Source organism: Archocentrus centrarchus, unplaced genomic scaffold (genome assembly GCF_007364275.1).
Source record: "Archocentrus centrarchus isolate MPI-CPG fArcCen1 unplaced genomic scaffold, fArcCen1 scaffold_36_ctg1, whole genome shotgun sequence".
NCBI lineage: Eukaryota > Metazoa > Chordata > Actinopteri > Cichliformes > Cichlidae > Archocentrus > Archocentrus centrarchus.
The window spans coordinates 1663110-1685828 of record NW_022060263.1 but is presented as its reverse complement, the minus strand read 5'-3'; the positions used below and the strand labels follow the sequence as shown (position 1 = coordinate 1685828).

The following is a 22719-nucleotide window of genomic DNA, read 5'->3' as shown; positions in this document are numbered from 1 at the left end:
ATTGCTCGATAACATTTACTCCAATAATATTATTTTAAAAAATTGGGACTTGGGGTACAGATTTACCCCAGGAACGCATAATAGGGTTAATGAACAGTTGAAAAGGTATACCTAACAAAGTGGCCAGTGAATGTAAATTTTTACTTTAATAAAACATTATTGAATTCTTGTACTGTGATTTGTGCTCCTTAAAGTGTAAGGTGAAAAAAGGTAGCGGTGCAATCCTTTCCTCCCCCATCTCTGTTTCACTTTGATAATTATGGGTGTTACCTTTGAAATGTAGACAGAGCTGGCTCTGCCCATTTTGGTGCCCTAGACAAGTTAAAGGTGCCTGACTTGTATCTGTATTCAAACATACAGTACATGCTTACTCTTAAACCACAGCATTAAGTTCGTTGTGTCATGTTATTTGATTGTGACTTAATTAGTAACAAAGTTAAAGTATAAAATTCAGTAATAAAAATATATTATATTATATTATTATATTATATAAGCAATATATTAAAATAATAATGACAATAAAAATAGCAGTTATAGAGACCCAAATAATTGTCTAAACTTACATTCTTCAGGGAGTGGTGAAGATGTGAGTGAAGGTCCATGTGCATCAGCTTCTACAGGTGTCCACGAGAGGACAAATAGAGCAGATTCACCTATTAAAAATAAATGATAGTATTTTTTGTTTGTTTGTTGTTTTTGTTTTTGGTGGCCCCCTAAGAGATCACCTATATTGCCTATGCCCAGAGCCGGCACTGATTGTACTTTTCAGTTTTGCATCTGTAGTGTCTGAAATGCCTATGTGAAACTCCATTTATGTTGTCTCCTAAAAGTGTAGGAAAACTCCAGCAAGGGGCCTTTCAGTTTGGGAGCTCATCTGCATTGCTTATCTTTACCAAAAAAGGAAAGGTATTTATTGGGGGTCTTTGAGTCCCTCTAAAAACTGGTAGAAACCAGTCTAGGTGTGACAACATGTTTATCAGATGTTAAAGCCTATTTAAGGCTGTAAGTTTCTTTGTTCAGGGTGTAGAAGATCATTGGCTTTCCTTCTTACCCAGATGTCTCGAATGTCTGTTTTGACATTGCCTTTTTTGTAACGTTGACCAAGAATTCCTTCAAACACAACATCATGGTATCAAGATCAAGAAACCACACATCACATATAATATGTCTGAATTCACTGTCCTATTTTTTTCAAAATATACTTTTAAAGTTTTAATTTACAGTTAATGTAAAACAGATCCTGCAGCTGATAAAATTTGTGGTACTTGTTACAGTAAGAATGAAACAAAAAATTGGGCACTGAAAATGAACAGGACATCCAGACAACAATTGTTTGTGAGTGCTTTAACTCTGTTCACATGATGTTGGCCTCACAGGAGCCAGACTTGAGTATTTCAAGTGTAACGATTTGTTTAACAGATTTTCTGAACCAGGGGTAAAACAAAGCATAGATCAGAGGGTTTATACAGGAGTTTAAATAGAACAGACATACTACAAATGTAGCAGATGAAGCACTGAGCATGGCATCTTGATCTGAGACTGTAACACAATAATATGGACACAGACATATTAGAAACACAATAATAACAACACTGATAGTCCGTAATGCTTTCATTTCAGATTTCTTAACATTTGTACTTACTGACCCCTCATGTGTCACAGCTGCAATATGAGACCGCAGGGCGCGAGCTTGAGACACAGCCACAACAAAAACTCTAAGATAAAGAACTACAATCACAATGACAGGCCCAACAAAGGACAGCAAGAGATCTGCAACTCCAAAAGCATGACCAACAACAACTACACACTCTCCATAGCAGGAATTATACCTGCCTGGTTGCACCAGATTATCTTTCAACACCAGACACTGGAAGAGTGAAGAACAGATCCAACACAGATAAACACAGGCCTTTGCTCTTTTTGGAGTGACTTTGGTGGAATAATGGAGAGGGTAACAAATAGCCACATAGCGGTCAATTGATATGAGCACCATGGTTCCTACTGAGGCAGAGGTAATAATATAGTCCAAAAGAAAATACAAACTACACATGAGGTCACCAAGGAACCAGCACCCATCTATGATCATAATTTGAAAGAACATCAACAGACCCACAAAGCAATCAGAGACAGCCAGAGAGAGGAGGAGGAGGTTGGTGGGGGTGTGCAGCTTCCTGAAAAAGACAGACAGCAGTACAATTATTTATAGTAACAATTACAATTTTATACAGATAAAAGTGTAAGAGAAAGACATTATTTAGAAACATACTTTTTCCCTCATACTCTGATATCATATAAATTACATTTTTCTGATCCATATAACCCAACTGCTTTATCTATAATGAAATGATTACTTGAAGTGGGAGATGGAGATGATGAGCAGCAGATTAAGAATCACAGTGAGTAGAGCAATGGAGGACAGAGTAATATAAATGAGTACAGATAAACAGCGAGGTCGAATGGTTTTCCTGCAGGAGGAATTGAGAATCTGTGGAAAGCAGAGCTCAACTTCTTCAAAGATTTTCATCATTAGGAAAATGAAGAGATGACTAACTGTTGAGCTCTGCCAGCTTTATGTTAGAAGCTCTTTGTCACATCCTGGTTTATTTATTTTTTTTGCTCCACATTGCTCCACCTACCTTCCCTCTGGAGGAAGTTTTCTTTCAGTAGGTTTACTGCTGTGCCACAATCTTGAATAGTTTCAGTGGGTATGAATGTATTTAAACTTTTTTGATCTTTATATATTCCATGGCCTTCCCTCCTGTTAATAAGTTTGATTTATATTGTGCCACTTCATTGGAATAATTACTGATTTTTGTATGAGTGGCGTGTTAGATCCCAGCTACCCCTGTTGCCAATATCGCTAATTTGGTGGGGCGTTAGCACACAGTGCCCACTCCGGGTCCAAAAAAGGTGCTTGTTTCAGCCATTGTTTTACAACATACACATGTTTCACAACATGTGTATGTGTTTTACAACATACACATGTTGTAACATACACATGGCATGTGTATGTTATGAAGTGCCTCTCATGTTAGCTTAGTCTGTAAAAATGCTCCGCTTAGTTTACAATCTGTTGCCAAGTGACTTATGATGACTTTAGTGGATGGTTGGTGACAAGTTTTCCCCAAAATACACTTGGAGAAAATATCGGCGATCCATTTTAAAATTTGCATGTCATAAAGTTAAATGTAAGCGTGAAAATAAAGCCAGTCATGCAGCAGAACATTTTATTAAATATTTTACACCTACTACATCACTAAAGTCAGTTGGTCTTCCAAAGTTTTTAGCAACCATGACTCAGTCCTGACTGTGGCAACCTTTAAAACCCCCATGTAAAACATGAATGATGCATGACGCCATATACCATGCTCATCTGGATACACTCAGGAGTGGGCCCGCCTTCTTCAGCTCTCCTCGGACGTGATAGAGGCCTGGCTACCTGAAATCTTATCTTCTCTCCCATCCGGGCCCCCTCTAGGCTCGAGCCGGGGGCGGGCTGTCCTCCCGGCCCGCCTGCCAGAAGCTCTGCCCCTGGACAAGATAATCTACCTCACTGGGAGCAGAGTTTAGGTAGCTGCTCTGCACTGTGTTGGCACATGGCACTGAAGAGCACAATAATGAAGGAATTAGATCCTTAAACTTAGTTACAGCACTTTCAGAAAGACTTCTACTGTAGTAAAACTTATTCCCCACTGCTGTGTAATCCATTAAAGTAAATGTAAATGTTACTAAGAAATACTAAGATGTCTTTGGCTGGTAAGGTACCAGCAGAGTTCAAGATGGCTGTTGGGGCGACACGCAGTTTGACTGGCTCTGTGTGGATGCCTCGGAAATCCTTTAATAACATCGAAAGGAATCGGCTTTTGCCTTTGGCTGGTCTCTTCTTTTTTCTTTTGTGTTTTTCTTTATCTGTATGTCATGCTGGACTGAAGGGAAGGGATAACCAAATCCTGTACCCAGCACAGGCGAGTCAGCATGTCCTCTTCACAATATTATTGGATAATGGTCATGCTAGACTCACCTCACCCTCAGGTAAACATGGACAGTTGGATGATACTAAACTAGTTCATGTTTTAATAATACTTCTTTTGGCTGGTGACATTGAAGTAAATCCGGGGCCACAGCCAGCTGCTGTTTGGATTGCCAACACTGCTCTTTGGGCTGCCTTCGAAACTGCCTTGTTCTGTTCCTGGTCTTCCGCCGCTGCTCCCCAGGCCTGTTCCTGGTCTTCCCTTGTTGCTCCCCTGGCCCGTTCCTGATCTTCCGCCGCTGCTCCTCGGGCCTGTTCCTGGTCTTTTGCCGCTGCTCCCCGGGCCTGTTCCTGGTTTTCTGCCGTGGCTTTCCGGGCCTGTTTCGGGGCTGGCGCCGCTGCTTCCTGGGCCTGATTCTGGGTTTCCGCCGGTTTGCGCCGGGCCAGCTCCTGGATCATTATCGCTGCTTCCCGGTCTGGCTCCTGGGCTGACTCTGCTGCTCCCCGGTCTGGCTCCTGGGTTGACACTGTTGCTCCCTGGTCCGGCTTCTGGGCTGACACCGTTGCTCCTCGAGCTTGCTCCTGAGCTTTCGCCTTCCATGAGGAATAAAACTACAAATGCACTACGTAAAGCCAAAGCAAATTTCTTTTTAGATGTAATCAAAGGTGCTAATGGAAATGTCAAAATCATATGGCAAAATATAAATAAATTGATAGGTAAGAAACATAAAATGATCAATGATAGATTGGAAATAAAAGTTAATAATAAGCTGTTGATTAATCCAAAAGAAATAGCAACTGAGTTCAATAATTTTTTCATTAAGTCTATTGATGAAATAAGACAAATATTTAGTCAGTCAGAGATAGCTTTCAATTCTAAAGACTCTGGACAGCCTCTTTTTAGATTAGATCAAATTACAGATATTGAAGTCGCTAGTATAATTCAATCAATGAGGGCTTCAAAAACTAAAGATGCATACGGGCTTGACACACACTTTTTAAAAACACACAAAGATGCACTGGTCTGTCCAATAACACATTTGATAGATCTATCCAGTAGAATGGCAACAGTTCCAGCAAGTTGGAAAGCTGCCATAGTCTCACCAATTTTTAAATCAGGAGACAAATCAAATATTTCTAACTATCGTCCCATTAGCATCCTCCCTGTTGTCTCTAAGGTTGCAGAAAAATGGATTGCGAAGCTGCTGAATAAACATCTCAGCCACCATTCTCTTCTGCACCCCATGCAGTTCGGGTTTCGCCAGTATCATTCCACAGAGACGGCAAATTGTGTCTTTACAGAAACAGTGAAATCCCTAAAACCACCTGTGTTGGTGCAGTCTTTCTGGATTTAAAGAAGGCATTTGATACAGTAGATCATCAGGTCCTTCTGTCCAAACTGACTTATTTTAACTTTGTCGAAGATGCACTAGCTTGGTTTCAATCTTACTTATCGAACAGGAGACAGTCTGTGACTGTCAGGGGCACAATGTCGTCATACCTTGACTGTCCAGCAGGGGTTCCCCAGGGCTCTATTTTGGGACCAGTTTTGTTTTCTTTGTATATAAATGATTTGCCAAATGTGTGTCAAAGCATCCACTTCCAAATGTATGCTGATGATGCTGTTATTTTTACACCTGCAAAAAGTCTACAGGAAGCATCTTCTATCCTTACATTAGCCCTGGAGAATATACAACACTGGCTCCTTCAGTCCTCCTTACTGCTGAATAAGAAAAAAACAGTTACAATGATGTTTACAAAAAAAACCTATAAAACTGGAGCGGTCTAGTGTGTTCCTGGGGGGAAAAGAGTTTGATCTTGTGCAGGATTTCAGGTACCTTGGGGTCACACTGGATCCCACACTGTCTTTTAAAAAACATATAAAACTTACAGCAAGCATAATTAAATTTAATTTAAATAACTTCAAACAAATTAGACCATCAATGACAATTAATTCAGCTAAGATTTTTCTACATTCAATGATATTTTCACATATAGATTATTGCATTACATCTTGGTCACTCACTGGAGATACGTTCTTAAAACCAATAGAAATATTATTTAAAAAGGCTATAAAAAATCCTTGATCAAAAGCCCTTGTCATATCATCAGTGTAATATTTTGGAAAAATACAACATGCTCAATTTTGAAAATTTTATTGAATTTAAAAATAGTTGCTTAATTTATAAAGTTCTTCATGGACTAGCTCCACTTCCACTTTCTACATACATTAAATTAAGATCTGACCGAGGTTTTGGCACCAGAGCCTCTTCCAGAGGAGACCTTGAGATCCCCCGTAGAAAAACAACCTTTGGACAAACGGTTCTGTCAGTCAGAGGGGGTCATTTCTGGAATAATGTACCGACTAACATCAGAGAATGCTCCACTTACAGTACTTTTAAAAAGCACCTTAAGCAGTTTATTAAAAGTTCCCAGACATGTTCGCACTTTCACTGATTTTCATTTTCACTTGTATATTGTTCGAATGTTTGTCAACGTGTTGTCTTTTTGCTGTTATTGTATACTCATGATGTCTTCTGTTGTTTGTCCTTCTGCCTAGGGACTACAGATGCAAATTAGCAAATATGCTATAATCTGGCTCATTTACAATCTGTACAAAGTATTGATTGTTTTATTATTGTGCATTGTCCCAAATAAATAAAATTGAATTGAAAAAATTTAATCAGACAGGAGGGGGCTTTCAGGGAATACTGTTAAATCTTCAGTTTAAAGGCCATATGTCAGGACAAGATCCAGAGTATATTAAAGTGGTGGGTGGGCTCCTTTACATTTTGAGAGAAGCCAATTGAGTCTAATAATAGATTAAATGCAGTGTTGAGGCTGTAATTTTCACCATCTACATGGATGTTAAAATTGCCCACTATAATTATTTTATCTGAACTGAGCACTAAATCAGATAAAAAGTCTGAGAAATCAGACAGAAACTCTGAGTAAGGACCAGGTGGATGATAGACAATAACAAATAAAACAGGTTTTTGAGTTTCCCAATTAGGATGGACAAGACTAAGAGTCTGGCTTTCAATTAAAAGTTTGTCTGGGTCTTTGATTAATTAATAAGCTGGAATTGAAGATTGCTGCTACTCCTCCTCCTCGACCTGTGCTTCGAGCATTCTGACAGTTACTGTGACTCGGGGGTGTTGATTCATTTAAACTAACATATTCATCCTGCTGTAACCAGGTTTCTGTAAGGCACAATAAATCAATATGTTGATCAATTATTAAATAATTTACTAGCAGTGACTTCGAAGAGAGAGACCTAATGTTTAATAATCTACATTAAACTGTTTTATTCTTTGGTGCAGTCGAGGAAGCTATATTATTTATTTATTTATTTTTATTTTTATGCTTAAATCATTTTTTGCTGATTTTAGCTTTGTTTTTTTGGTGGTCTGGGAGCAGGCACAGACTATATGGAGATGGGGTTTTGGGGGGATGTCAGGAGGAGAGAAGCTGCAGAGAGGCATGTAAGACTGCAACTCTGCTTCCTGGTCTCAACACTGGATAGTCACATTTTGGGGGGTTTAATAAATTCAGCCAGATTTCTAGAGATGAGAGCTGCTCCATCCAAAGTGGGATGGATGCCATCTCTCCTAACAAGCAAACAGTGACAGGGTTAATGAATTAATTTCACTGATACCAATTAAACTAGGAGACAGTTTGTTTGATTCAGATCATAGTTAAATTTTTTTTTCTGGACAGCCAAACCGTTTGTCTTGGGGAGTACTTGGGTGCAGGAAGACGATGACAGTTAACCAGCTGTTTATTCAATGCAGTGGTCGGATCCCTTTCCTGGAAGATTCAGTCATTGTTTCGAGTTGCCCAGCTGGATGAACGCGACCCAGGAGCTGACCCTGTCAACCATCCAACCTCAGTCTGGTCCAAGGTGCTGGGCTGGGCCGACACAGCCCATTTCACCTGCCACCAGGACCACCAAAGATTGCTTTGGTGGCCCTCTCTGGCCTGATATGTTTCGGAATACATTGGCCCCTGTACCATCTGTGCCCAGAGCAAGGTATCCTCAAGTCCATCACCCAGGCACCTAAGACCTTTGCGTGTTCCCGGACATTCATGGGCCTATATCTCCATCAATTTCATTACAAAAGCCTCTTTCCCACAAACAGGGTTCTGGAGCCAATGCCTTTATTTGAACTGTTAGGCGGGTTTTCCACCGCTGAAGCTCCGCCGAAAAAGCAGTTCCACTCCGGCCCCGTAAACTAGCTGGTCTGGAACCAAGAACCCATGACGAAAGCGGCAGAGAGGCATGACTCTGCCGTCTCAACATCAAGTTTTCTACCATATTACATGTGTATTACATGTACGTGTATTAATACTGTCATAATGACTATTATTGATCAATTCTCTAAAGCTGCTCACCTTGCTGCTCTGCCCAAACTTCCTTCTGCTCTGGAGGCAGCCCGTCTACTCACGGACCAAGTTTTTCAACTTCATGGAGTCCCTCAGGATATTGTCTTCAATCAAGGGCCACAGTTCACAGTTCCTGTTGTGATTTGGTGCTATATAAATAAAATTTCAAAAAGTTCAGAGTAGTGAACTGGTGAGAGAGGGCATCAGGCTTAGTATTGCAGGAACCTGGGTGATAAGAAATCATGAAATTAAACCTGGCAAAAAACATAGACCACCTAGCTTGATGGGCATTAAGTCTCTTAGCCTTTTGAATGTCCAAGAGATATTTATGGTCAGTCCAAAACAGGAACAGCTGCTCTGCCTCCTCCAGGCAGTGTCACCACTCCTCCTTTGCCAGCTTGATCGCCAACAACTCTCGATGTTGTAATTCAGTTCTGCAGAAGACAACAACAGGTTACCCTGCCTGGGATAGGGTTACCAGGGCCCCATCCTGGAGCCAAGCCTGGGGAGGGAGCTCAAGGTAGCCTGGCATTAGCCCATGGTTCCCAGCCGGGCACAGCCCAAAGAGATGACATGGCCACGCCCTCCTGTAGGCCCACCATCCGCAGGAGGCATCATAGATGTTGGGTGCAGTGTGTGTTGGGCAGTGTCCAAGGGCGGAGGCCCTGGTGGACCGGTCCCCGGCTATCAGGACTGGCTATTGGAACATGGAATGTCTCCTCTCTGGTGGGGAAGGAGCCTGAGCTAGTGCATGAGATTGAGAGATACCAGCTAGATATAGTCGGGCTCCCCTAAATGCATGGCCTGGGCTCCGGAACCAGTCTCTTAGAGAGGGGCTGGACTCTGTTGCGGTCTGGAGTAGCCCTTGGTGAGAGGCGGTGAGCTGGGGTGGGTATTCTCCTATCCCCCCGGCTTGTACATCAGAGTTTTCACCGGTGACTCCATTGTCTTGCTGGGAGACCTCAATGCTCACGTGGACAATGACAGTGAGACCTGTAGCGGCATGACTGGGAGGAACAGCCTGCCCAATCTGAACCCGAATGGTGTCTTGTTATTGGACTTCTGTGCAAACTACAGTTTGTCCATAACGAACATCATGTTCGAACATAAGGATGTCGAACATAAGGATGTGCACGTGGCACCAGGACACCCTAGGTTGCAGGTCGATGATCAATTTTGTAATCATATCATCAGATCTATGGCCGTATGTTCTGGACACTCGGGTGAAGAGAGGAGCTGAGCTGTCAACTGATCACCACCTGGTGGTGATTTGGATCAGGTGCCAGGGAAAGATGCTGCACAGACCTGGTGCACCTAAACATGTTGTGAGGGTGCGCTGGGAATGCCTGTCAGAAGCCTGAGTCTTCAACTCCCACCACCAGAAGAATTTCGACAGCATTCTGAGGGAGGCTGAGGACATTGAGTCTGAATGTACCATGTTCCACACCTCCATTGTTGAGGCTGCTGCTTCGAGCTGTGGCTGCAAGGTGGTTGGTGTCTGTCATGGTGGTAACTCCCAAACCAGATGGTGGTCACCAGAGGTGAAGGGAGAGATCAAGCTGAAGAAGGAGTCTTATTGGGCTTGGATAGGCTGTTGGACTCCGGCGGCAGTTGACAGGTATCGGCAGGCCAAGCGGACGAGATTCACCCTGAGATCCTGAAGGCTCTGGATGTTGTAGGGCTGTCTTGGTTGACACACCACTGCAACATTGCAGGGAGATCTGGGGCGGTGCCACTGGATTGGCAGACCGGGGTGGTGGTCCCCATCTTTAAGAAGGGACGGGATGCTCCAAATTTTGGGGAATAACACTCCTCAGCCTCCCTAGTAAGGTCTATGCCAGGGTGCTGGAAAGGAGGGTCCACCCGTTAGTCAACCCTCAGATCCAAGAGGAACAAGACGGTTTTTGTCCTGGTCATGGAACCCTGGACCAGCTCTTTATCCTCTCAAGGATATTCGAGTGTGCATGGGAGCTTTCCAAACCAGTCTACATGTGTTTTGTGGACTTGGAAAAGGCATTTGACCGCGTCTCCTAGGGTATCCTGTGGGAGGTCCTGCAGGAGTATGGGGTGTCTGGCCAATTGTTATGGGCGATTCAGTCCCTGTACAACCGCAGTGAGACCTTGGTCCATATAGCCGGTAAAAGTCACACTCATTTCGTATGGGTGTTGGACTCCGCCAGCGCTGCCCTTTGTAACAGATTCTGTTCATAATTTTTATGGACAGGATTTCTAGGCGTAGCCAGGTGGCGGACAGCTTCTTACTTGGTGGCCTCAGAATCTCGTCTCTGCTCTTTGCGTATGATATGGTCCTGTTGGCTTCATCAGGTGGTGGCCTCCAGCACACAGTGGAACAGATCACAGCCGAGTGTGAAGCGTCTGGCATGAGAATCAGCACCTGTAAGTCTGAGGCCAGAGTGGAGGGTGGAGTGCCCTCTCTGACTCAGAGACGAGTTCCTGCCCCAGGTGGAGGAGTTCAAGTATCTCAGGGTCTTGTTCATGAGTGAAGGGAGAAGGGAGTGGGAGATTGACAGACGGATCGAGGCTGCAACTGCAGTGATGCGGACACTACACTGTTCTGTCGTGGTGATCAGGGAGCTGAGTGTAAAGCCAAAGCTGTCGATTTACTGGTTGATCTACGTTCCTACCCTCACCTGTGGTCACGAGGTTTGGGTAGTGAAGGCTGGGCTTCTCTGCTTAGGCTGCTGCCCTGCGACCTGCCCCGGATAAGTGGAAAAGAATGGATGGATGCATGGATCCCTTTAATATTTGTATTTTGTCAGATTGCTGCTGCTAGTGGCTCAGTGAAAATGACCAAAAGAGAGGGAGAGAGTGGGCAGACCTGAATGCTACCCCTCTGCAGACTGAAGCTTTGGGAAATAAGATAATTTGTCCTAATATGTGGATTTGGGGAGCTGTGTAGTGTTCTGATCTAGTTTATAAAGGATGAACCAAGTCCAAATTTTTGTAAAACTGCTAATAAAAATTTCCAATTTACCCGGTCAAATGCCTTTTCTGCATCTAAAGAGACAACTGTGTCTCTAATTTGTTAATAGAACAGTTGTCTATTATATTTATTAGTCAGCGTGTATTATTTGCGGAGTGCCAACCCTTGATAAAACCTGTTTGATCTGGATGTATTATAAATGCAGTAATACTTTCTAATCTTTTGGCAAGGACTTTGCAAATTATTTTAAGGTCTACATTAATGAGAGAGATTGGCCTGTAGCTGGATGGGAGTGCGGGGTCTTTGCCTGGTTTAAGAAGCCGGGCCTGAGGATCTTAACCTTTTTCTCAACAAAGAAAAAGCCAGGTCTCAAAGGAGAGGAGGACAGATGGATAATACCTGCTTTGAGAGAATCATGAATATAGGTCTGGGCAGGATTATGCTTTTGTAGCCAGGGGTTCCTGAAGACAAATGGTGTTTGAGGTGAATTCACAATTTAGAAGGAAAGGTACTCAAAATGGTTGCCAGACAGAAAAAGAGGAACAGGCTTTTTTTGATGTGTGATGCTTGCCAACACTGCACGAAAAGAGGGATTTTCGTCCCTGTATACTGACGCGGGCGCCACTAGTAAACGACAGCTTACGGGGAAGCGCATTTTCGTTCGCCTGAGACAGATATGGTCGTTTACGTACCACCAGAAGCAGCGGGGGGTAAAGGTACGGGGGGAGCCGGCTGGCGGGAGGTGTTAACGACTCTACTTTACATATGAATAGCAGCGCTACAAGCTGAAGCCGCAGCAACAGACCAACGTGGCTTCTCAGTCACTGGATGAAAAAAATGACATCACAATTCATCGCTCACATGTGATTGGCTGGTAGATCTGTCCCCCATTGGCCTTTATAAAGACAGGCCTGGGTAAGCCCCTCCCTAATAAATAATAACCCAGTAATAAAAATTTTTAATTATTATTTCTGTGATATACCTTGTATGTTATGTTGTATTCATGCCATGCTAATAACCTCAACTAAAAGGAATTCAATTAAGAGAAACAAATTATGAGGCACAAGTTTGAATTTCTTTTTTTTTTTTATTTACAGAGCAATATGCACATACACACACATCATATAATGTATATATATATATAAATAAAACAAAAACATTATGACATATAATGCTTTGCTACTTCTGGGCCATGTGGTGGTGGCTTTCTCTCAGAGCATGGTCCAGCATACAAACACTTATGGTGCACAGTGTTGTATTTAGGGTGAGCTTCTAGTCTGTCTTGCAGTTTGGCTCAGAGGTCACTGAGCTCCTGGCTGGGGAAGCTTGGGGGTCTTAATCCAGCCCGATACGCCCTCTGAGACGCCATCCTCCTCATCCAACATGAGGTCAGTGGGGACACCGTCCCAGAAGGCAACCTCCTTCACTGCCAGGACACTCGCCCTCGCCTCCAGCAGCTGTTGACACATTAAGTCATTATGAAACTATATGAAATATTGTGAAAAATCAGGAAACTACACTGAAAGTTTGAGTCTCTTGACTTTGAATGCACACATAGCAGATAAGACCCTGAATGCAAAAAAAAAAAAATTAATCAGCCCATCTTTGTCATCAAAAACAATGGTTATGTGACAAAGTACCAACTCCTGCATCCTGTGAATAAAAGACAAATGAACAAGTACTTTGAAAAAATGTAGTATTGATAAAAGTACTTCAGTGATTTTGGTCATAAACCCTTGAGGCACCTTTAAACTGATTATACATTTTTTATCTTTAGGTCCCAAAATGTTACAGCTGCTGAAACTATAAACATTCAGTGTTAATTATTTTCACCTTCACTGCATCATCTTTTTATAGACATTTTGGGTTGTTCAAAAGAAGCCAGATTTTATATAAAGTTAAAAAAACAATAAGTAATATTTCCCAAAAATAAAACTGCATTTACAAGCTAACTACACAAATACAGCAGACCAACAATACAATCCAACACGTCTTACTGGCTTCCTTCTTGCACGTCACCGGGCAGGATTTTTAATGGCTGCCGCCTTTTCCTGAACGTGAGGCTGACTGTAGCAGAAGCTGCGGCGGACCGTCTGTAGGTTTAACAAGAAGCTGGAAAACATTTTTGTACATTGTAAATAAAGAGCATAAACACAGTGTATACATAAACATATCCAGGCAAAAAACACACAAACAAACAACACCAATAGATACTTACACACAATTATATCACGGTCCACGCATTAGGAACACTCACACTCGCGTTGTGAGGCGAACACAGTCTGTGGAAAATAAGGGTGAAAATAAATAAGAGTAGAAACATTTGAAGTTCTTCTCTCCTCCACACATTGAATACTGCTGCTTTGTTTCTGATTCTTACCTCTGCAGAGGATCATACCGGCTTTTATTGGATTCAGAGCCGTGCAGGAACTGCTTCCTATAAGATGAAACCAAATAAAAATAAGAAACCAAATCACAATACGTCTGTCAGCTTACTGTGACCATTCCTCCACTCTTAGTATTTATGTTTTAGAAACGACCAAGTCTTACCGCAGTTTTCGGATTGTGCTGCCGTCTTTTCTTTGTTAGAGTCCAGAGCATCGAGTCTCTACACAATAGACGCCATCTTGTCTTTAAGTTGCGAAAAAACAGGAGATAACCCACTCATTGCAGCCAGCAGTGTCTTCTCGTCTGCAGCGGGGCTGGTTGAAGCTGGCCGGTAGAGAGGCCCGCTTTCACGAGGAGCTTCTGGGGTGTTGAAAATATAGACGACCTCCATTGTCGTACCAGGAAAGCAGCGTAGACAAAGAACGCCATTCAGTTTGAACGGAAGAGAACGACCGCACTGGTTTCCTTTGGTCTTGCGAGACCTTCAGCGTGATCCTGCACGTGATCTGTATTGTCCAATCACAGGCGAGGAAGCTGCCACACGGAATTCAATTCATTTTATTTCAACTCAATTAAATTTTATTTATATAGCGCCAAATCACAACAAACAGTCGCCTCAAGGCACTTTGTATTGTGGGTAAAGACCCTACAATAATACAGAGAAAACCCAACAGTCAAAACGACCCCCTATGAGCTGGAAGACACACATCCACTGCTGATATCTCTTATGTACATCCATGTATAGCAAAATAAAAGTTTATATGTTTTATATGTTTATATGTTTTCTTATTACATCTGCCTTGGTAGTCTTTAATGTCATTAATGCATGTGAACATTCACTGAACGTTTATAGCAGCGTTCATGGGATGTTGTCTGAATGTTCAATGCTAGCTGGGAAGCCACTGCACAGGAGAGGATGATGGTGTGACAGACTTTTAGTTACAGTGAATTAGACTGAAAACTGAGTTTGCTTTTTAATGAAAATAATGCTTGTGGTGTCACCAAAATCAAGATATAGCCTTTGTTTATCTCCCTCAGTCCACTAAAGTTCAGGGTTCACAAAAAACTCCATGACAAAGGCTCACAGACAGAAGCTCACAGACAGAAGCTCACAGACAGAAGCTCACAGACAGAAGCGCACAGCCTTATTGGAAAAAGGGACAAAAGCTGAAAACGTCCAAAAGTATATTTCTAACTAGATAATACTAATTTATAAAATAGAATGACTTCTTCTGAGTTTAGTCTTGTTTGAATGTTTCGCTGTATAATAATTTATGTGTAGTCACATTGTAATGGAAAAAGGCTTAAAAGATGATAATGTAAATTTGATTATATATATCTCAAAATAAAAATATGCTGCTTACAACTGTTGGGAGGGGTAGACCTCTGCTGAGTACTGGTGACCACTGGTGAGTACTGGTGACCACTGGTGAGTACTTGCTTTGCATTTGTATGACTCACAGAAACCTCCTTTACATATGAGAGCCTGCCCTAGACCTGAGGAGAGGGGGGAGCTGAGGGAGCACTGACACAGAGAGTCCACGGCAGTTTCCCTACAGTTTACTGTTCTGGCCAAAGCCTCCTGCTGAGAGCCCTAAAGCTCAAGGCGCGCGGCAATATTACATACAAGAAACTGTCGAAAAACCCACTTTTCATGCAGTGTTGAGTGCTCAAAGTAGAGTAGAAAAGTGCTATGTAAGAACCAAACCATTTACCATTTTTGGGTCGATTTAGAGGAGCCTTTGGATTTGGACAGCCTCCCCTGTCTCGCTGTGAGAATGTAAAAACCCTTGCCTGGAAAGCACCATGGATAAACTTCTCTTGTTCTAAATTCTCATTCTATATTCTATTATATTTAGAAATCTTTATAATTCACATTTTAAGTATATTTTTCACAATAAAATAATTTTTTTGAGTAATTCATGTTTCAGTGGGCTGAATATATTGTTTGAATATCTGAATACAAATTATACATAACTGGTCTATGAAAATAACAACTATGGTGACCAGTAACACAAATAATAACTAATGCTAAAGATCTGGCATGAGTTATGACTGAAACATTACTTTCACTGCTATGTGCAATGATAGCCCTAACTGGACTATCATTGCACAATGTAATTATTATAATTTATAATCTATAATTCCACGTAAAAGTGTGTATAGTGTATAGTATATAGAGTATAGTGTATAGTGTGAATTACTTATTTTTATTTTTATTCTTCTTATTTATATGTGTGTGTATATATGGTTGCAGGTACAAAATACATTTCACTGTTTATTGTACTGTGTATAACTGTGCATGTGACGAATAAACACGATCTTATCTTATCTTATCTTATGTAAGCTACCTGGATATTTGCTTCGCTCAAGCTCTGTCCAGGGGTTTGGGTCTGGCTGACAGATTTCTCTCCTCCTCTCTTTGTTGTCTTTTTTGCAGCATGTTTTTAATGTGTTTATATGATCTGGTGGTCTTATCACAGTAGAGAATTTTCTTTCTAGGTACATCACTCTTTGCAACCTCTTCATTTATAGTTGTATATATATATTTCTACAGAAAGTTCCTCTTTCTCAGTCACTGTGCTTGCTCTGCACTGAGTCACATGACTCAGTCACATGACACGGCAGAGCAATTAAAATATTGTACTGTGATTTCTTTTGCTCCTCAAAATATATCCGAAATGATGTCAGTCAGTACTGTTGGGACAGTCTTTTCCTCACAATCTGTAAGCATGGAATAGAAACATGTATGGCTCAGAGGTGTTACTTTCATCTATATCTTTCAGTTTTATATCAAGCATAATATGTCTGAACTCACTGTCCCATTTCAAATATTTAATTGACAGGTAATGTAAAACATAGAATAAAATTCATGGTGGTTGTTATAGTTATGAATGAAAGAAATGGTAGGAAACTGACAATGAGCAGCACATATGGAGAATATTTGTATGTGAGTCCTTTAACTCTGTTCACATGATGTTGGCCTCACAGGAGCCAGACTTGAGTATTTCAAGTGTAACAATTTGTTTAACAGATTTTCTGAACCAGGGGTAAAACAAAGCATAGATCAGAGGGTTTATGCAGGAGTTTAAATAGAACAGACACATTACAAATGTAACAGATGAAGCACTGAGCATGGCATCTTGACCTGAGACTGTAACACAATAATATGGACACAGACATATTAGAAACACAATAATAAGAACACTGATAGTCCGTAATGCTTTCATTTCAGATTTCTTAACATTTGTACTTACTGACCCCTCATGTGTCACAGCTGCAATATGAGACCGCAGGGCGCGAGCTTGAGACACAGCCACAACAAAAACTCTAAGATAAAGAACTACAATCACAATGACAGGCCCAACAAAGGACAGCAAAAGATCTGCAACTCCAAAACCAACAACAACTACACACTCTCCATAGCAGGAATTATAACTGCCTGGTTGCACCAGGCTATCTTTCAGCAGCAGACACTGAAAGAGTGAAGAACAGATCCAACACAGATAAACACAGGCCTTTGCTCTTTTTGGAGTGACTTTGGTGGAATAATGGAGAGGGTAACAAATAGCCACATAGCGGTCAATTGATATGAGCACCATGGTTCCTATTGATGTAGAGGTAATAATATAGTCCAAGAGAAAATATATACTACACATGAGGTCACCAAGGAACCAGCACCCATCTATGATCATAATTTGAAAGAGCATCAATAGACCCACAAAGCAATCAGAGACAGCCAGAGAGAGGAGGAGGAGGTTGGTGGGGGTGTGCAGCTTCCTGAGGGAGAAAAGGAGCAACAAAATTATTATTTAAAGTAAAAAGTGTCATTTTATGGAAATAAAAGTGTAAGATAAATACAAACATTATTTAGAAACATACATTTTCCTTCCTTCTCTGATTTATTGTTTACATTTTCTTGATCTATGAAACATTACTGTCTGCATGTCTATAATAAAATGCTTACTTGAAGTGGGAGATGGAGATGATGAGCAGCAGATTAAGAATCACAGTGAGGAAAGAGATGGAGAACAGTATAATATAAATGAGTACAGATACTGAGTAAGGACGCATGGTCTTCCTGCAGGAGGAGTTGAGGAGTTGTGGAAAGCAGAGTTCAGGTTCTTCAAAGGTTTTCATCATTAGGAAAAGGAGGTGCCAGCTTTCTGCCTGAAGCTCTTTGTCATGTATTTATTTTCTTCATCCACGTTGCACCTCCCTCTTTCCCTTTGGTGACACTTTTATTTCAGTACATTTATTGCTATACTATCATCTTTCATAATGGAGGTTTTTAAACTGTTTTCCAATGAAATTCATGAATTGATAGGTTACATGACTTTTTACAAATGTTGATTTAGATTTAAAGCTGATCTGGTTACAAATGGTGCTCATTAAGCTTATATAAAAACACTTTTCTTTTAACAACACAAAACCGTTAAACCACCTGACTAATATCTAATATTATGAAGGTCCACCAAAACAGCTGTGACCTGAAGTTTGAGCCTAGACAGTTATAATTCCTTTTTAAGAAAAATTGCCCTTAATGGTGACAGTGCAGGGGCTCCATTTTTGTATCTGTGAGTGTGGTGGGGGTGGTGTCGACGCCTGGGGGCTGTGCAGCTGGGGGATGAGTGTGGGTGGATGAGTCTTACTGGCTGGGCTTATTGCCTTTCCCTTTCCTCTATCCTTCTTTTTACCTGCAGACCCGGTGCATTACCCCTGCACCGGGCTCTCTGGGGTAGGGTGGGCACCTTTTGCTCTAACAGGGTGTGGGATGTTTGGGTGGGATCTGGTCATCATGTGCTGCTGGGGCTGTGCCCGGGTTGTGCTGGTTTGTGTCTTTCCTGGGCTTTGGGTCTGTTTGCTGTCCCTTGCCTGGGGGCTGTGCAGCTGGGCACCTCTTTCTGGTTGCCCGTGTTTCCTGGGTGGGAAGGGGTTGTGCTCTGCGGCCTCTGTTGGGTCTTGGCAAGGGCCCCAGGAACTGGTGGAGACCTTCCTGCATGTTTTTGTCTTGGCACACAGGTGTCCACTACTTTTTGGCCTTTCATGTAGGTTGTAGCCACTTGGGTTCCTATCACCATCCTATGTTGTGATGTTTGGACTCTGGTGACTCTGGTGACTTTCTTGAAAGTGGGGTGCCAACAAAATCTTCACACTGCCTGGTTTGGGTTTTGCTAGTCTCTGTATCCTTGTTTAGGTGTCTGGATGCTGACTTTCACTGAGGTGTATTTTGCTGGTGACCTTTAAAAAAAATGTTCATTTTCAGCATCTAAAAGGATGTTAAAATCCCCCACTATAATTATTTTATCTGAACTGAGCACTAAATCAGATAAAAAGTATGAGGCCCTCTTTCCACCGACTGGGTGCCAGTGCCCGTGCCAGTATTTGAACCGTTCAGTGGTTTTTCCACTGCAAACTCACTCAGTGCTCGGCCAAAAAATGGGTCCAACTTGGACTGAACAAGGTAGCTGGTAGTGATAGGTCGGTCGCGAATGATCCGGCTCTAAGAGCCGGCTCTTTGAAGTTAACGATGGGAGCCGGCTCCTGGTAGTGAGCCGTTTCTTTTTTCTTTTCACTTTTGATTTTCCATCCATCCATCCATTTTCTTCCGCTTATCCGGAGCCGGGTTGCGGGGGCAAGAGCCTAAGCAGAGAAGCCCAGGCTTCCCTCTCCCCAGCCACCTCCTCTAGCTCATCCGGGGGGACCCCAAGACGTTCCCAGGCCAGCCGAGAGATATAATCTCTCCAGCGTGTCCTGGGTCTGCCGCGGGGCCTCCTCCCACTGGGACATGCCCGGAACACCTCACCCAAGAGGCGGCCAGGAGGCATCCTAATCAGATGCCCGAGCCACCTCAACTGGCTCCTTTCGATGTGGAGGAGCAGCGGCTCTACTCTGAGCCCCTCCCGGATAGTTGCACTCCTCACCCTATCTCTAAGGGAGAGGCCAGCCACCCTTCGAAGGAAACTCATTTCTGTTGCTTGTATTCGCGATCTTATTCTTTCGGTCCCTACCCAAAGCTCGTGACCATAGGTGAGGGTAGGAACGTAGATCGACCAGTAAATCGAGAGCTTCGCTTTTACACTAAGCTCCCTCTTCACCACGACAGACCGGTGTAGCGTACGCATTACTGCAGAAGCAGCCCCGATCCGTCTGTCGATCTCCTGCTCCCTTCTCCCGTCACTCGTGAACAAGACCCCGAGATACTTGAACTCCTCCAATTGGGGCAAGAACTCGTTCCTGAGCCGGAGAGGGTACTCCACCCTTTTCCGGCTGAGGACTATGGCCTCAGACTTAGAGGTGCTGATTCTCATGCTGGCCGCTTCACACTCGGCTGCGAACCGTTCCACTGCGAGCTGGAGGCCACCCCCTGATGAAGCCAACAGGACCGCATCATCTGCAAAGAGCAGAGATGAGACTCTGAGGCCACCAAGGAAGAAGCCTTCCGCCACCTGGCTACGCCTAGAAATTCTGTCCATAAAAGTTATTAACAGAATCGGTGACAAAGGGCAGCCCTGACGGAGTCCAACACCCACAGGAAACGAATCTGACTTATTACAGGCTATACGGACCAAGCTCTCACTGCGGTTGTACAGAGACTGAATGGCCCGCAACAACGAGCCAGACACTCCATACTCCCGCAGGACCTCCCAAAGGATACCCTGAGGGACACGGTCGAATGCCTTCTCCAAGTCCACAAAGCACATGTAGACTGGTTGGGCAAACTCCCACGCACACTCGAATATCCTTGAGAGGATAAAGAGCTGGTCCAGCGTTCCGCGACCAGGACGAAAACCGCATTGTTCCTCCTGGATCCGAGGTTCGACTAACAGACGGACCCTCCTTTCCAGCACCCTGGCGTAGACCTTTCCGGGGAGGCTGAGGAGTGTGATCCTCGAAAGTTGGAGCACACCTTCCGGTCTCCCTTGTTAAAGATTGGCAGACCGGGATCGTGGTCCCCATCTAGTGGCACTGCCCCAGATCTCCACGCGATATTGCAGAGGCGTGTCAACCAAGACAGCCCTACAACATCCAGAGCCTTCAGGAACTCAGGGCGAATCTCGTCCACCCCAGGGGCCCTGCCACCAAGGAGTTGTTTAACTGCCTCAGTGACCTCACCCCCAGCGATGGCCAGGTCATCCCCCTCGTCCCAAGACTCTGCTTCCACTAAGATTAAGATTAAGATAGTGTTTATTTGTCACATGCACAGTTATACACAGTACAATGCACAGTGAAATGTATTTTGTACCTGCAACCATATATACACACACATATAAATAAGAAGAATGAAAAAAAAAAAAAAAAAGTAATTCACACTATACACTATACTCTATATACTATACACTATACACACTTTTATAAATTATAATATTTACATTGTGCAATATTGGTCCAGTTAGGGCTCAGAGTTGAGCAGACGGATGGTTTGTGGGTAAAAACTCTTCTTCAACCTTTCAGTCTTAGCCCTCAGGCAGCGGTAACGCCGGCCTGATGGGAGCAGGGAGAAGAGAGAGTGTCCGGGGTGGCTGGGCTGTTTTAGGATCTTCATGGCCCTCAGCCTGCACTGCTTGGTGTAAATGTCCTGCAGGTTGGGGAGGGTGGTTCTGATGGTCCGTTCAGCTGAACGAACCACCCTTTTTAGGGCCATGAAGTCCTGCTTGGTGCAGTTTCCCATCCAGGTGGTGATGCTCCCACGCATGATGCTCTCGATGGTGCAGGTGTAAAAGTTCCTGAGCAGAAGGCGTGTCAGTTCTACAGAAGGCGTGTCAGTGGGATTCAGGAGGTCCTCGATGTATTCCTTCCACCGCCCAACTATAGCCTCAGTTGAGGTCAGCAGCACCCGACCCGCACTATAAACCGTGTGAGTGGAGCACTGCTTTCCCCTCCTGAGTCGCCTGATGGTTTGCCAGAATTGCTTCGATGCCGTCCGAAAGTCTTGTTCCATGGCCTCACCGAACTCCTACCACACCCGAGTTTTTGCGTCGGCCACTGTCCGAGCTGCGTTCCACTTGGCCTGTCGATACCTGTCAGCTGCCTCCGGAGTCCCACAGGTTAACCAAGCCCGATAGGACTCTTTCTTCAGCTTGATGGCTCCCTTCACCTCCGGTGACCACCATCTAGTTCGGGGGTTACCACCACGACAGGCACCAACCACCTTGCAGCCACAGCTCTGAGCAGCAGCCTCAACAACGGAGGTGCGGAACATGGTCCTTTCGGACTAAATGTCCTCAGCCTCCCTCAGAATGCTGTCGAAGTTCTGCTGGAGGTGGGAGTTGAAGATCTCCCGGACTAAGGCTTCTGCCAGGCATTCCCAGCGCACCCTCACAATACGTTTAGGTGCACCAGGTCTGTCCAGCATCTTCCCCTGCCACCTGATCCAACTCACCACCAGGTGGTGATCAGTTGACAGCTCAGCTCCTCTCTTCACCCGAGTGTCCAAAACATACGGCCGCAGATCTGATGATACGATTACAAAATCGATCATCGACCTGCGACCTAGGGTGTCCTGGTGCCATGTGCACTTATGGACATCCTTATGTTCGAACATGGTGTTTGTTATGGACAAACTGTGGTTTGCACAGAAGTCCAATAACAAGACACCTTTCGGGTTCAGATCGGGCAGGCCGTTCCTCCCAATCACACCCCTCCAGGTCTCACTGTCATTGCCCACGTGAGCGTTGAAGTCTCCCAGCAAGACTATGGGGTCACCAGATGGAGGACTCTCCAGCACCCCGCCCAGTGACTCCAAAAAGGGTGGGTACTCTGAACTGTCATTCGGTGCATAAGCGCAAACAACAGTCAGGACCCGTTCCCCGGCCCGAAGGCGCAGGGAAACTACCCTCTCGTCCACCGGTGAAAACTCAGACGTACAGGCAGCAAGCCGGGGGGATACAAGAATACCCACCCCAGTTCGCCGCCTCTCATCGAGGGCAACTCCAGACTGGAACAGAGTCCAGCCCTTCTCCAGGAGACTGGTTCCAGAGCCCAGGCCATGCGTTGAGGTGAGCCCAACTATATCTAGCTGGTATCTCTC

The 22719-nt window shown here is 43.7% G+C and overlaps 2 protein-coding genes across 2 annotated transcripts; both read right to left on the bottom strand.

Moving 5' to 3' along the window:
• Positions 1–1354: 1354 nt before the first annotated feature.
• LOC115776717 (trace amine-associated receptor 13c-like) lies at positions 1355–2524 on the bottom strand. The gene is made up of 2 exons (XM_030724481.1): positions 2352–2524; positions 1355–2171 (listed from the first exon to the last, which is right to left on the bottom strand). The coding sequence occupies exons 1-2, from the start codon at positions 2522–2524 to the stop codon at positions 1355–1357; spliced, it is 990 nt and encodes a 329-aa protein (XP_030580341.1).
• Positions 2525–16657: 14133 nt separating this feature from the next.
• On the bottom strand, positions 16658–17828 carry LOC115776707 (trace amine-associated receptor 13c-like). The gene is made up of 2 exons (XM_030724469.1): positions 17656–17828; positions 16658–17468 (listed from the first exon to the last, which is right to left on the bottom strand). The coding sequence occupies exons 1-2, from the start codon at positions 17826–17828 to the stop codon at positions 16658–16660; spliced, it is 984 nt and encodes a 327-aa protein (XP_030580329.1).
• Positions 17829–22719: the final 4891 nt, after the last annotated feature.

Bases quoted from the DNA above. Each gene is read 5' to 3' on its own strand.
- LOC115776717 (XM_030724481.1), bottom strand. From the start codon at position 2,524: ATGAAAATCTTTGAAGAAGTTGAGCTCTGCTTTCCACAGATTCTCAAT. The intron at 2,172-2,351 runs GTAATCATTTCA...TGTCTTTTTCAG, and splicing joins ATCTCCATCTCCCACTTCAA to GAAGCTGCACACCCCCACCA.
- LOC115776707 (XM_030724469.1), bottom strand. From the start codon at position 17,828: ATGAAAACCTTTGAAGAACCTGAACTCTGCTTTCCACAACTCCTCAAC. The intron at 17,469-17,655 runs GTAAGCATTTTA...TTTCTCCCTCAG, and splicing joins ATCTCCATCTCCCACTTCAA to GAAGCTGCACACCCCCACCA.